General features: G+C 40.5%; 1 protein-coding gene across 2 annotated transcripts in view; it reads right to left on the bottom strand.

Annotated features, from left to right (window-relative positions):
• The window catches only part of jade2 (jade family PHD finger 2), a 157,952-nt gene that overhangs the window by 12,387 nt on the left and 130,767 nt on the right, over positions 1-14,798 (bottom strand). The window contains exons 11-12 of one of the 2 annotated variants that reach the window (XM_069510390.1): positions 12,807-12,924; positions 2,887-3,018 (exon numbers count right to left, since the gene is read on the bottom strand). In XM_069510390.1, the coding sequence (XP_069366491.1) occupies positions 2,887-3,018; positions 12,807-12,924 (250 nt within the window). The remainder of the gene's footprint in view (positions 1-2,886; positions 3,019-12,806; positions 12,925-14,798) is intronic. The other variant, XM_020085390.2, reaches the window with a different exon arrangement.

Here is a 14,798-nt window from a genome sequence, read left to right as displayed (position 1 = left end):
TTTGAAAACGAGTTGCCACCTAAGTGAATGCAGATGAGGAGGTAAATAGATGGACATAAACATCAGTCCACACAGTTCTCGTCCTGCTGAACCTGGATCATTTCCTGAGAAAATAGTTACTCATAACCTTCTTCAGACCAAAAATGTCACAGCTGCTAAAATAAGCCTCCTGCTGCTTAGTGATGGACAAACTGCCTCAGAGCAGTAAGTCTTTGTGACTTTTATGAGGATGTCTGTGCACTGAAATGTTAATTTGCACCTCAACAGTCAAGGCAGTTGGCTTGTCTCCTGCTGACAACTTAAAAGCTGCAGATTAAATCCCCACATAGACAGTGTCTGCCCATCAGCAGTCCATCAAGTGTCATGCAGTGAGACACCAAGCTTTTATCTGTCAGCTAAATGGCAGCAAATTGTCAATGTTGCAAACAAATATCTATGTACACATGATCTGCAGGTTTTAATCTCCTTTTGATATCTGTCACCTGAGCATCACATGAAGCTGTGGTTGGGTAATGAATCCCCTGCAGACAACTATTATCAGCCATCCTCATCTCACTGATGATGAAGAGTGGCAGCGACAGGTCTCTGTCTGCCTTAATCTACGGGTGACTCTCTCCCACTAATTCATTAATAACCCAGATCAACATGAACAGGTTTTATAAAAAAATACACTACCAATGTAATGCATGCCCTGTTGTTCAAAATGTTCAGCCATATTGAACCATGTGTACTGAGAAGAGGCACTCTGGATTTGGCACCATGGAGGGGAGAACCTTTAAGGTTAAAGGTGGGGCTGCCTCACATCAACACAAAGATGATAAAAAATGAAGTCTTCTTCCTGATGCTCAACCAAACGAGGCAGCAGAGGATGCCAAGAGAGAAGGTTGATTCTACATGACAACTTAAGATTTGCCAACATGGGTTATGTTAGGGTTTTGAAGGAATTTACAGAATTGTGGTTAACATCAGTGGTTGCAAGGAGTCCCAATGTGGATAAAGTAGATTTAGTAATTCCAGAGAAGAACCCCCGAACTAAACAGATGTTCATGCTTTTATGTTATTTCACACAAGAACCTGCTTTCATTCTCTGTGATATAGAGCTGTGTTAGAGAAAGTTTACCCTCCTTTCTAAAGTTGTTGCGATACCATTTTTCTCTTCCCAATACCAATTCCAACAGCTGGACTTTGCACATCTGATGATTCCAAGAACCAATCTGATACTAGTGTGTTTAAACAAATAATAATGCATGGAAGTGATGACATTTGTCATGGTATCAGAGGCATTTCTGATGCTGGTATCATGTTGTCATCACTCATAACAATCTCCACTGGCTAGGACATTTGTAATAAAAAGTGAATCAAAGCTCTTGTGATCCAGATGAAGCTGCTGAAGTCAGTGTGTATTAAACATTTTAAGGAGGTCTTTAGTGAAGCTACAGAATATAACACAGGCCTAAATTGTCTTTCATTCATGTGCTACTTTGAAAATGACAGGTCCAATGTGTATGATGTGGGGCACTAAATATAACAGAGCCCATCCACCTCATCAGCCGCCCCACCACTTTTTTACAATACCTTTAAAATGAGCCAGTACTGTACTTCACTGTACGACCATAACTTCTGTTGTAGCTCTCAGGAGGATGTTCCGCAGTTCGAGCACTGTGATTTATTCATTACAGAAACGCTGAGGGAAGGTCAGCGTGATTTACAGGGATGACATTTTTATAATATCCAGTCTCACTGTATCTTTCTCCCTCACTTTTATTTCCTCTCTGTCCGTCTCTTCTGCCATGGTGCACTGCCAACAGATTGATGTATCACACCAGACCTGCTGGGCTGAGCTGCAGTCAGCTCCTATTAAAAGGGGCAACGCACACTTACATGTGTCTCAGAGCTGTAAACAAAATGATATGAGTGTACTGTGATGAAACACATCGATGCTGGTGTTAATATTGACACGGCAGATGGCAGCACACTCCCTCGACAGCAGCAATTTCAACATGGCAACATACTAGTTGTTCCCCCTGAGCCCCTTGCCCACTTTTATCGTGGGTGGATGTAGGTGGCATCCATACTATAATATTTTCGTTGGAGCATTTTCATATGAAAACGATCTCTGTTCACACAAGAGTTTGGCTCTGTATCAGTTTTAATCCCTGTCTGTACTAACACACCCAAAAATGTACAGAAAGGTTTCCCAAATCTCTCTCACCCTGTTTCATTGTCTCTAAAACTAGGGTAGCGCAGACACCAGGTGTATCTGGAGCAGAGTTTATGTCTCTTTAAATGAAAATATGTTGTATTGATATAACATTAGGCTCCCAGCTTTGAACCATTGATCTGACAGTGGCTCTGCAGTGATCAACACACAGGAAATGTATGTAACATTGACGACGGATGCATTAAATTGATAAGAAAAGAAAAGGTAATACAACACAGTGGAAAGTCTGCCTCAAATTTCCATTTGCTAAGGTTGCAGTGCTCTTGGTGCATCAATGTTTTGTTTAAGTTTCCAGAAATCAATATTGTCTAACACCCTGAGATTTCCAACTTTAATAATGTCTTAGTTGTTCAATCATTGCATTTGGTCCTATGAAGTAGTAGATAGTATATCAAAACACAGCGTCACATTAATTATTGATGCATGACTGTGCTGACCTGTATTAAGCCTGAGCTCCCACAAGGACACACTAGCAAACATATTGGAATATTTGCAGAATGACATTTGATTAGTTTGGAAACTCTGCAAACACTGCAGGGCGGACAAACCCATCCACCCACCCATAGACAGACAGACACACAGACACACACACAGACACACACACACACACACACACACACACACACACACACACACACACACACACACACACACACACAGTGTACCTAGCTCTTTAAGCAGTGAGCCGTTCTCTGACTTCCATCTCTCCTTTTTCTTCTCAGGACTACTCTTCCTCCTCTCCTTCCCTTTCTCCTTCACTCCATTCTGCTTCCTCTTTTCTCCCCTCTGGGCTTTCTCTGCAGGGAGACACAGAACATGGGCTGGGGTTAAGGATTTAGTGGATTTATTCAATTTAAACTTGTTTAGATGGAAAAGTGTCACTGAGCCTGTGACACTGCTTCTGTTCATGGAGAATTTGAGTGGAGAAGTAGCAGACAATGAATGTTGAGAGTTGGAGAAATATAATGCAGAAAAGATCCATGTTAATCAGTTACTGAAAAGTTTTCAGATTAGATTTTAAGAGACCAGCCTTTGACCTGCAGGGTGTTTTTCCCCAAGTCTCTAATAAGGGGGTGGTGTTGTTTGTGACTCTGTGTGCGACAGAGTTGAGGATGTTTTCTGCAGCTGCTGACGTCTGGAGGGCTGCTCGTGGTGTTGGTGGTGGGCTGTTTTTGAAGTGCTGGTGGGCTTACTGGAAGTGTGTCAGACAGGAGAGGAATGCAGGAAGAGGGTGGGAGTCGGTGTGTATGTGTGTGTGTGTGAGTATGATGTATGGTGAGAGTGCTGCGGTAGCCTCTCACGCTCCATGTGTACTAATGTGTAGAGTGTGTGTTTGGACATGCCTGTGTGTGTGTGTTTGTGTGCATACCCAAAGCTTCACTGCTTCCACCCAATATTCCCCATTCTCTCCTTGTCTCACTTTAAAAGACCACGGGGTTTCCCACAGTGTCTCCGGTGATACAGTTGATACTGGGCCTGGTTCAGTTCCTACTTCTATGGAATCTAAAACTCTTAATTAAATAAAAACCTGTGTGTAGTTGTCTAGAAAGGTATCTCACAAGCTTAACTTTGAAAATGAATGTAAAAACATGAATCAAATGTGACGACAGTGGTTAAACTCTGAACAATATCCAAGGTCATCACATCTGTCCCTCCAGAGGAAATTAGTTTCATATTCTCAGGAAGAAAAAGGAAGACACACAATAACAAACAAACCACAACAACTGATATGAGTTCAACAGAAAACTTGGTGTGTAAACATCCTGGGCTCCCTTGAGGAAAAAAGACACAATTGTTCTGATTTTAAACTCTGAACCGATTTTAAAAAAAGACTGGAGGTCACAGATGACAGATTTATAATATTATAATCGTCGTTAACACACACTAGACCATTTGGCCAGAACTTTAAATCACACACAATTTCACAGTGGTGATTTGGGAGACCTAGGATTTCACAGAAACTCACATGATCAAACTTGACTTCAGTGAAAAACAAAAACATAGAAACTTTGGTTGAAGTCATGGCTGAGAAGCTTTTGCAGCGTGAGATGGAGGTGAGTTTGAAATTATTTGTTGTCTTTAGTCACAGCAATACAAGAACGCAACATTCGGTTACTGACGCTTCCAGGTCAGCTAACTCTATTTGGCAAAATGGATTTGCTCAGTATATATAATATTAAACATGTTCAATATTTACAATTTGAGATCAGGGAGGCTCTGACACAACCAGTCGCATTAAAATTAGATTATAAACTCCTCGAACTTCAGGATTATTCGGGCAGATAATGGGCTCCCACTGGCCTTTAATCAGGAACGCCTCCGTGATAGTCGGAAGAGGTCAAAAATCTTCCTGATCCTCCTTAGGTGTAAACCAGCCCTTAGAATAGCAAGAAAAACACAGCACTGTCTAACACACTCTCAGTTCAAGACAGACACCATAGCACTCACAAACACGTTTGTGTATATCAGCCTTCAGGTCTGTGAGCACGCTGACACACACTGTATGACATGTAACAGAGCCCTGCGGAGCGCCCTCCCTGCTGCGAGCTCCACTCCAGGAGACCTCGCTCTCTCCCTCCAGCTGGGAGTATGGCAGGCAACACAACTGACAATGATATGTGCACACGATGAAAGACAGAACAGAACAATACCTGGCAGAATAATTCAGTCCTCTGTACCTGTCTTACTATAAACACAACTAAATCTAACTAGAGACTGTTTTACTCGTGATAATGAATTAGTCATATCCATGAAAAGCAATATTTTAGAGAATCAGAGGCTTATGAAAGTCAAATAATTACCATTGAATTCTATATATATCAAATCATATATCAAATATCAACATTAACACATTAAAGATCCAATTATTGTTTGTTTTTTCCAAAAGATATTTACTTTACAAAGATAAAAAATGGGAAACAAGATAGTGAAAAATACTGCAAACACTGATTATTTAAAATGGTTTCACATTTGCATATTAATGTTCTTTTAATCCACCAATCACTAATCAACTCATTGTTTCAGATATAAATTGAATACCCTTATCTTTATGGCATGATTCTACCGACGGACAAAATAAAAGTCATTATTACTCAACTCTGCATTTAACAGACACAAACACGTGTGAGTTTAACACACGTCTGCACACACAGACACAGCATGTAAGAAACGCTGCAGTCACACTCCACTGACTCACATATAAAGCACAGTGATGATCTCTCCCTGTGTCTCATTCTTTGACATGGGAAGCTCTTATTGTTTGGATGTCTCGTTGTAACAGTCTCCTGCTGTTTACACAAACACAGAGTTCTGCCTACACGGCTAACTAACTCTCCTGCTGCTGTTTGTCCTGTTCATGGATGTGTAAGTCAGTGAGTGAGTGAGAGTGTGTGTGTGTGTGTGTGTGTGTGTGTGTGTGTGTGTGTGTGTGTGTGTGTGTGTGTGTGTGTGTGTGTGTGTGTGTGCATACATTGGTACAGCAGGTGGCACCTGCAGCTTCAGTGGGGTTTAGAGGAGCTGAATTTATTTGTTCGTGTGTGTTTGTAACTCACAACAATCACAGTTGACTTGGATGATCTGACATCTGCAGTGATAGTTGGGCACAGCGGCGTTGCTTTGAGCTTCATGGTAACACGTCTTAGTTTAGGATTCTGGCAAACATACATTTACTGATCGTGGGAAGGTATACAGCTGATGGAAATGTCATAAATATTGTGATTATAAACCAACATTCAGTATCGGATGATTTCAAAATTTGACCTGTGATGGTGCGAGAAACAAAACCTGAGGTGGACGTTAATGTCTGTACCATGGACTGTAAATAAAGATGGAAGATGTGTTCCAACTTCCACACGTTGTACAAAGATGAAGCTAAATTATCCAAGGACGCAGGGTTTATGACCTGTACTGCAGTACAGAGAATGCCAACACTGTGTGTGTGTTAGCGATTGTCTGTTTGTGTGCGCGTGTGGCTGTCATAGTCAGCAGTAGGCTGTCCTCATGCTTGCTTTAGCATGGAGGAGCAGGACATGCATGAATGAAGCTGAGAGAGACCAGAGAGAGATTTCCCACTGTGTGTATGTGTGTGTGTGTGTGTGTGTGTATGTGAGGACCGCAAGAGCAAAGAAGAAGAGAGGGTGAAGTAGTTAGGACAATATTTTCTGTTTAGAAAGAAAAGCAACAGAGAAAAGAGCTTCTGCGTGTGATGTGTATTTATGTTGGCCTACAAAACTTCCCATTTTTGCTCAGGGACATTCATGTGTTCAAAAGGTTCTGTGCGATGCCTCTATTCCAGAAATACAATGTAAGGTGAAGTGCAGGAATAAACACAGAGGAAACATTATGGGAACCGGCAGGGGAACGCTGATTGGGAAGATGAAATGAGATAAAATGAGGATGAATTGTATTACCAGCTCCATGCCACATCCTCTCCTGGGTGAGGAGGAGGAGACTGACAAATGTCTACAAATGTAAAAAGTTATATGGAGTGAAAATGACTATAGTGGGACAAATATGCACTGAACACACATGTGGCTGTAATTCATTTGACACTAAAGAAGGAAAACGCATTTAACCTGAGTTTGTCAGAAGTGAATGTGTGAATCTAAAAAATAAGGATTTATTTACAGCCAGGATTCAGACTGTGTCTCACCTGCAGATGAAAGCGTTTGTTTTTAGCACAAGAGAGTTTCCTGTGTTCTGTTCAATGCTCCTTTTGCTTGTGAATGTCAGAATCTAATCAATAAACAAAATGGAGTCTGGTTTTGCCAATACAAGTTCTGTAATCCTTCTGACAACAGGAACCCAGAAACCTGTTTTATGAACTTTTGTATTTTGTCTGTATTTCACCCAGAAGAACAAGTATCTAAATTTGGTTCCTTGGCAATTCCTGTGCCTTCAGTCTTAATTTCTGTGCCTGAACATTCATTCAAACATCACAGCTGTTCAGCAGTAAATTAAAAAAGAACACTATGAGTACTAATTCTACACAATGAATAAAAGAGGGATTTGATGCAGCTTTGTTTGCACTGATCGAGGTCTCTTCAAGATGATCTCAGTTGAGATTACATAAGAAATGCAAAATACTTGCATAACCATTTCCCTCCTTTTACAACTTTTTTAAAATTAGCTTTTAAAATCAGTTTTACAGTGTTTCATTGTCAGCTTTTTAAAAATCTGTTCTGTCTAATTCTTTTACTGCACCAACCTGCGTGGAAGGTGCCAAATAAAGTTTGATTGATTGATTTGGTAATTGTCACATAATTGGTTTAATGGTGAATTAAAAACCAGGGATTTTAATTGACTGCATTAAAAACCTTCACATCTGGAATAGTCAACGGTCTCTCAGGTGCAAATCATGTTAATGAATTTAAATTTTATTCATGTTACAGCAATGAATAACCACAATGTTGAAGGAAAGATAAGCCAACTAGCTAACTGGCTAACAGTGCGTTTTTCCTTTGTCATACTTTGTTTACCCAGTCAGTTACAGCCGAGATGGGTAAAGTGGAAATGTTGCAATTAAAGGGGGACGACAATGAATCATCCAGTTACCTGAAATAAAATTTCTCTGGGTTCGAACATTGTTGGAAACATTTAGGATAGTCTCAGGAAACTAGCCAACAAAATATATAACATAGGTCGAGGCTTTTAATGAAAAGTTCGTACATGTTATATATTCAACACGTACTGATGTGGTGGTGGTTTGAACAGGACACTTACACTTTTTCATAGCTGAAAACAATCCAATCTGCCCAAGACATATTAAGTGTGAATGGAGGTTTATTTCCTGTGACTATGTGGCTGAAATGTGAACTACAGGGGGACTTCAGTGAATCCTTAAAGTCTGAAATGTAGTGTATAGTGTGAAGGTGGCAGGAGTATTGCATGACTGTATTAAACTTTTTTATAAAGGAGGATTTTGAAGAGCACACCAGACACTTCTCCCTCTTTTTCCAATTTACTTTTATGGCTTTTGCTGAAATTGTGGAGGCCATTAACGCCAGGGGATCTTTGAGGGAACTCCCAGAGGGACGCCTTCCACGCACAGCTCCCGCATTGTAATTTCTCCCTTTTTTTCTCTTTTGACAGGAGGACCATCTTATCCTCTGATCATTTTTCAACATATTCCCCATTTTCCCCCCCTAATCTGATCTTGTTCTTATCAATGTTCAACAGCTCAGAAAGGGAGGAAAACTAAGTCTTTGGGTTTTCAAGGACGCCCGCAGGCTCTGCTTGAACATGTGGAAGCTTTCCCCCTGCAGGTTGTAATCTCAGCACAAATCCAACTATCAGCAGTGGAAACCTTTTTAAACACATTTTTGTCAGATCTTTGCTTTTTCCCTCTCTGGGCTTTACATTCTGCTGCTGCCTTTCTCTCTAACTCTGCAATACTATCCCTCCCTCCAAACCGCCTTCCCTTTCTAGTATAGAAGGCGCAACAGCACCGGGGGGATTCATCTTTTTGAAGTGTGTGATTAATTTCCTCTCTTTCTAGGAGTGCTGAACTGCACTGTGTGTATGTGTCTGTGTGTATATGTGTGTGTGTGTAGCCACTGTGTCCCCATTCTTACCTGAGCTCATTAGCGCAATGTGAAAAAGTTTTTTTTTTCTCTTCTACTGTCTTTTCCTCCTCTCCACCCTCTCTTCAGTCCTTTCACACTCACATTCTCTCTCATCAGCACCACTCGTTTCCCTCTCTTTTCATCCACTCTATTTCATCCTATCCCCTTCTTGCCCCATCCTACTCCATTCTCATTTTCTCTGTCTTCCTCACACTCCTGTGCACACACACAAACACACACACAGTACTTTGTAAGAGTAGTTTAGAGAGGCCAATACGATCCGCCAACACCAACCACTGTCAAGTTGTAACATTTCAGATTGAGCTAGATTGTAAATGTTGTGCAATTCCTGCATAACAATGACAATGTGTCTATGTGTTTGCTTTCAATAGAAACCCTGTTTCCTCCAAAGCCCAAAATCACAATTTGCACATCTCTTTAAAAGTCTATACAGGTGTGCATGAACAAATTTCAGTAATGGATTATGGATACTTCCTACAAGAAAACTGACGAGCTGTAGAGAAATCGATCAGGTTCCTGTTTTTCAAGTATCAAACACAAACCAACACCAGATTAATTAACAAACAATTGGTGTCACTGTAGGATTCTGAAAGTGACAATGATAAAGAAGAAATCCCTGTTATCTTCAGGTTTATTGCTTAATAAACCATAATGAGAGGACCTGTTCAGCCAAAGTGCCTTTAAATAAGTCTTTAAATAATACCAATTAATCTTCGTTTAATGTGTTTGATGTAAAACACTTAGCAGTGCTGGGTTTTAAATAATCACTATATAAAATACACTAACATAAAATAAACTTTATTATAATTCCTCGTATCATTAAAATGCCTTTAGACAAGATGAGATGATTTTACCACATTAATTAGATTAAATACATTAATTTCTTTTCATCAGTTAGTGATCGTTGTGATTCATTACTTTGGATAATAACAACATGACTGCAAAACTAATGAGCTTCTGCGTTACTTTATGTTTAGAGTAAAACAATTAGTGAAAGCTAGCATGCAATCATGCATTATAAAGATGGCAATGAGGAGAATATCTGAAATGGAACCATGCTAACATTACCATTGTGAGCATGGTGACATTAGCATCTAAACTTGTGTTAGAGGTAGCACCAATGCTAGCTATTTCACAATGAAGCAACTTCCTGATGACACTTTCCCTTACACCACAATAATGAGTTAAAACATTTTAGGTGTGAAGACTTGTTATACATGTTTTTTCATATTGTTTCTTGATGTGAAATTATTGTGGATGATTTGAAATCACTGTGTTGAACTTTTACTTCATCATGTCTGAGTTATTTGCTGTTGAGTTATTCTGGAAGTAGTTCACTTCTGGTGGACTTGCAGCATCATGTAGCACCTCTGTCTGTATATGAGACCACAGGGACAAGACCTGTCTCCCTGTCCGCCTCGCTGGTAACACACTAACATTCTCAAAGCATGACGAGAGCAGCCTCTGACATGACAGACAGGCCGATAGACAGGAAGGGCGGACTGGCCGACTGGCAGATCGAGTGTGGAACATGACAGATGAAGTGCCGTGAGAGACAGACAGGCGGACAGAGGTTAGTGGTTTTTGTTTAAGTTGGGTTAGAGGAGAGACGTGTTCTCCACATGGAAACAAGCCCACAGAGACGTGTGGGGAGGAAGCATAGTGCTGCTGATGGAAGGAATAGACTCAGTGTGTCTGCAGGTTTATACAAATCAGATTTGACTTTTGTGAAGCTTTTATTTTGATGGCTAACAATAGAGAGACAAAGAAAACAAAAAGGTAAACACTGGCAATATGAACTCTTTTAAAACACATCCTATAAGACCCAAAATATGAAGTCATCATTATGATATGATCCAGCATTGGTATTATATGCAAATATATTATATGTTCTATAAGTGTTTATGAATAATAAACGTGGGGGTTTTTTAAAATAAATTTTAGTTTAAAATGTTTTTTAATTTCTCCCCTTTCCCATCCTACTGTGGCCAAATATAACTTATCTGAATACAAACTGGTCTGTGGGAAAAGACAGGGAAATGTAAGCATGGAAGGAAACTATAAATGTTGTTGATTTCTGGTTTCATTATGAAAGGTTTGGTCAATTAAAAAGTAGCCATTATGACAACATAATTAATTTACTGTTGAGCCAGGGCCAGCAGTGATCAAGAAACCTCAGGTGGGTTTTTTGGGTGACAACAAAAGAAGACATTGTTGACTCAGTCTGGAAGAAACGTAAATCTGCGTCGATACGGCAACATTTGTGATAGGAGGCCGAAAAGTGGCATGGTTGTTGTGAGAAATAAAAACATGATGCTTCACTTCACTTCTTCTGCAGATTGTGTAATGGCTCCATTTTCAGCTTCTCCTTATTTAGTGTTTATTGGCGGCTGGAAAACCAGCATAGAGGTGCATTATTGCCACCCAGTGGACTGGAGTGACTGCATGCTCAGTCTCATCATATTCCACTCCACACACCAGGTAAGACATTTTCAAAATGGGCCTAACCCTATCCAAAACTTAAAGAAGGGGAGGGACAGAAACAGATTAGAAAACAGGTGAAAGAATAGGATAAAGAGAAATGGACAGTGGAGAAATAAGGGAGAAAGATAAAAGAGGTAGAGGAAAGAGGTAGATACAAGGTGAGAGAAAGGCAGAATAATTATTGCAGACAACCTTGTCCTTCACTCTCTGCTGCTCACACACACACGCATGCACGAACACACACAGACACACACACACACACCAACTATCCTGTCTAATCTAATTCCTGTGGCAGTGTGAATAGATATGGCCGTTCAGTGCCAGCAGCACAGCTCCCTGTTCCTGATGGCAGCAATCTGCTGAGTCAGGAGATCTGCACTGTGTGTGTGTGTGTATGTGTGTGTGTGTGTGTGTGTGTGTGTGTGTGTGTGTGTGTGTGTGTGTGTGTGTGTGTGTGTGTGTGTATTGGTGAGAGACAGGGGGAGTTTGAGAGAAAGTAAGATTTAGTTGAGTGCATAGATGTGTGTGCAGCCTTCCTCTGCAATGATGAGCAGTGCAAATTGAGTACCCTAGACACACACATGCACGTGCACACACACATACAGTTACAGGGGCAGGCTGACAAGAGAGTTCACTATCATTACTAGGTCAGCGAGACATCACTGGTATTACCATGACAACAGGCTATGACTGTCATTAGCATGACAGCTGCAGGTCACGACTACAAAAACATGGTTCCTGAACATTCTACTGGATAAATACAGGTCACTATCATTTTTGCCATCATCACCGTGACAACAACAGCTTAGGAATCTGGCAGCCAATGGGATGACGTCGGTTAAAATGTATTAAAAATGTTATATAAAATGTGTATGTATGAAGGAAAAATAGGAAAAATAGGAAATACAAGCAAAACAATACAACCTTGATTCAAATGTTTCTCGATGACTATGTTCACGTAACACATGTCCTATGAAGCATCAATGAGAAAATTGTCTTATGAAAAACTAACTGCCCATATCATGCTTTTCATATTTCCTTACACATAAGTCATGTAGTTGTTTTGTGCATGTAAAAGGTATGCTAAGCTAAAAAAGCCAAGCACCACCTTGACCTGCCGTACAAACCTCATTTTGTGCAGAACACAGCAGCATCAACTCAACCAGCTAAATCCATCCCTCCTGATCTCCATCACAGAGTAGCAGCATGAAATGCATCAGGGTTATTCATCTGTGTAGAGTGGACAGGAAATCGAGCTCCGCTGCTCTGTGCTCTTTGCTGTGCAGGTGTCAAGTGTGGTCTACTGTGCAAAAATGATGACAGGCCCTTTCCAAAACTGTCCACCCACCACACTTAGCCAACAAGGGTTTGGATTTAAACGTTACGCAGTTGAGGTTTTTTCCAAACTGTGTGTGTGTGTTGGTGGTCCTGGCTGCAGTGGTGGAGAGGCTGAAAGGTAACTGTTCAGGTGTCAGGAAAGAAAAAAAAGCCAAAGACACACATGTTTTCGGTCTTACCTCCAGCCATGTCCTCTTCCAGTAGCTGTATCTGCAGGTGGAAGATTTTCTCTTGGAGGTCGCACAGGGTGTGTTTCATTTTCTCCCTCCGTGTCACCATGTAACACAGGTTACGCACCTGGAACACAAGACATCTCTGTTACACACAACAGGACAGAGGCCCGACACGTTACAAACAGTATTCTCTCATTTCATCAAGATGACAAACATGGACAAACAGAAACCTGACAGTGAGGAAAACTCACACCTAAGCATTATGACCGACTGACACAAATATACAGACATCAGACATACAGATACAGACACACCAATCTTTGCAGCTCAACAGAGCTTTTTATCTTCTTTTATTTTATTGTTGTAGTTTTACAGCAAATGAAACTTGCCAACACGTTAATCTTGCTTTTAACACAATAGAACGTGAACGTTTGATGTGGATAATATATAAAGAATTACTGTTCAGTCATCACACACACTGTAAACAGTCTGTAAGAGCAACGCTTCAGTTTGTAGTCTGATGGCGTCGCCTTGTTCTAAACATGGTGTTGAAACACACAAGACCTCTCTATTTTTAAACACAGTGTAGCAGTGTTTCTGCTCCCTGATTGTCGGCGCAGTGAAAGGTGAACATCGGGTGAACACTAAGTTTTGAGCTGGGGACTGAACAGAAGCAGGAAAATGAATACTTAGATCTGTCCGTCATACCAGCTACAGTACCACTGAATAAGAGACAAAGCAAATACTTGGAGGATGGAAATAAAGTGACTTAAGCTACACTGATTGGTTGAGGCTTAGTGGTTGATTGTTTGATAGATTCAGTCATAACACATTTTAAAATGTGAAAACTGATTTAACAGATTCTCCATATGAATAGACAGATAGATAGATAGACAGATAGATAGATAGATAGATATACTTTATTCATCCCTGAGGGGAAATTCTTGTGTTCCAGCAGTAGAGACATGTGTATATACAGAATCAGTGAGAGAGGGACAGGATTTTGTGACTGGAGGCATTCAAGTTTTCAAGTTTGACGAATCACGTTAGAGCAGGTTTTGGCTGCAGCTCAACTGTCCTGTGCCAAAAGAGGTGGAACGCATTGATTGAAAATGCATTGGATATCAACTTTTAAATTATATGCATATATGTTCATATATCTGTTCTGGACGTAAAACACGAATACATCGTCAGATGATAGCAGAAGAAAACAGAGACTGAAACTATATAGACACATTATATAATGACTGAAAAGGCTCAGAAAGATGCAAATGCTTATGTGCGCCTGTATATAGTCTTATCAAATTAAGCTACACTCCAGTAGTGAACGATGAAAAAAAATCCTTCACACTTGTAGCTCTGTAGCTCATCAATCCTGTTTCCAGCACCAGGTTGTTGGGTTTTTTTTCAACACACATGCTCTTAGTGAGTAGAGGTTGAATAAAGTTGATCATCTAACAGCTTTAACGCAAAAACATTTCGTCAGGAGTCAGAGAAGATTCAACAGATGGCAACTAAAATGACAAATAATGATATTGTTCTGCATTTGCTGGATGTTTAAATAGGCAAGCGTCTGCTAATGCAGCAGGGAACAGATGATAAAAGACCATAAGGATATGTATGATAGGTTTTCCATGCTTCAGAGCTCTAGCCAAATAAGAACTTTAACCGTCTGCATACTTGACATCAGTCTGTCAGTATCACATTATGAGTGACCAAAGCTGGATGCAAATGTTGGAAAATGTGATCCTTAAACACTTGAGCATAGCAATGTATAGCATCAGGTTTATGTGCATCCTGTAATAAGCGAATCAGAGGTAAGAGTCAAGCGGCGTCACGCTGTTTCCTGCCAATAAACTGCAGAGTCTTCTCCCACTCAGACATAAACTCCAGCTGAGCCCCGCTGCCTCTCAATGCAACCAAATGACTATCATATGGCCCTCTAAGTACTATATGTGAGAGGATGGAGGGTATAGAGCCGCGAGATGCATGTGAGTG

Source organism: Paralichthys olivaceus, chromosome 15, assembly GCF_024713975.1.
Source record: "Paralichthys olivaceus isolate ysfri-2021 chromosome 15, ASM2471397v2, whole genome shotgun sequence".
Classification (NCBI taxonomy): Eukaryota; Metazoa; Chordata; class Actinopteri; order Pleuronectiformes; family Paralichthyidae; genus Paralichthys; species Paralichthys olivaceus.
Note: the sequence above shows the minus strand (reverse complement) of the source record. Positions and strands in the feature narration are given on the sequence as shown.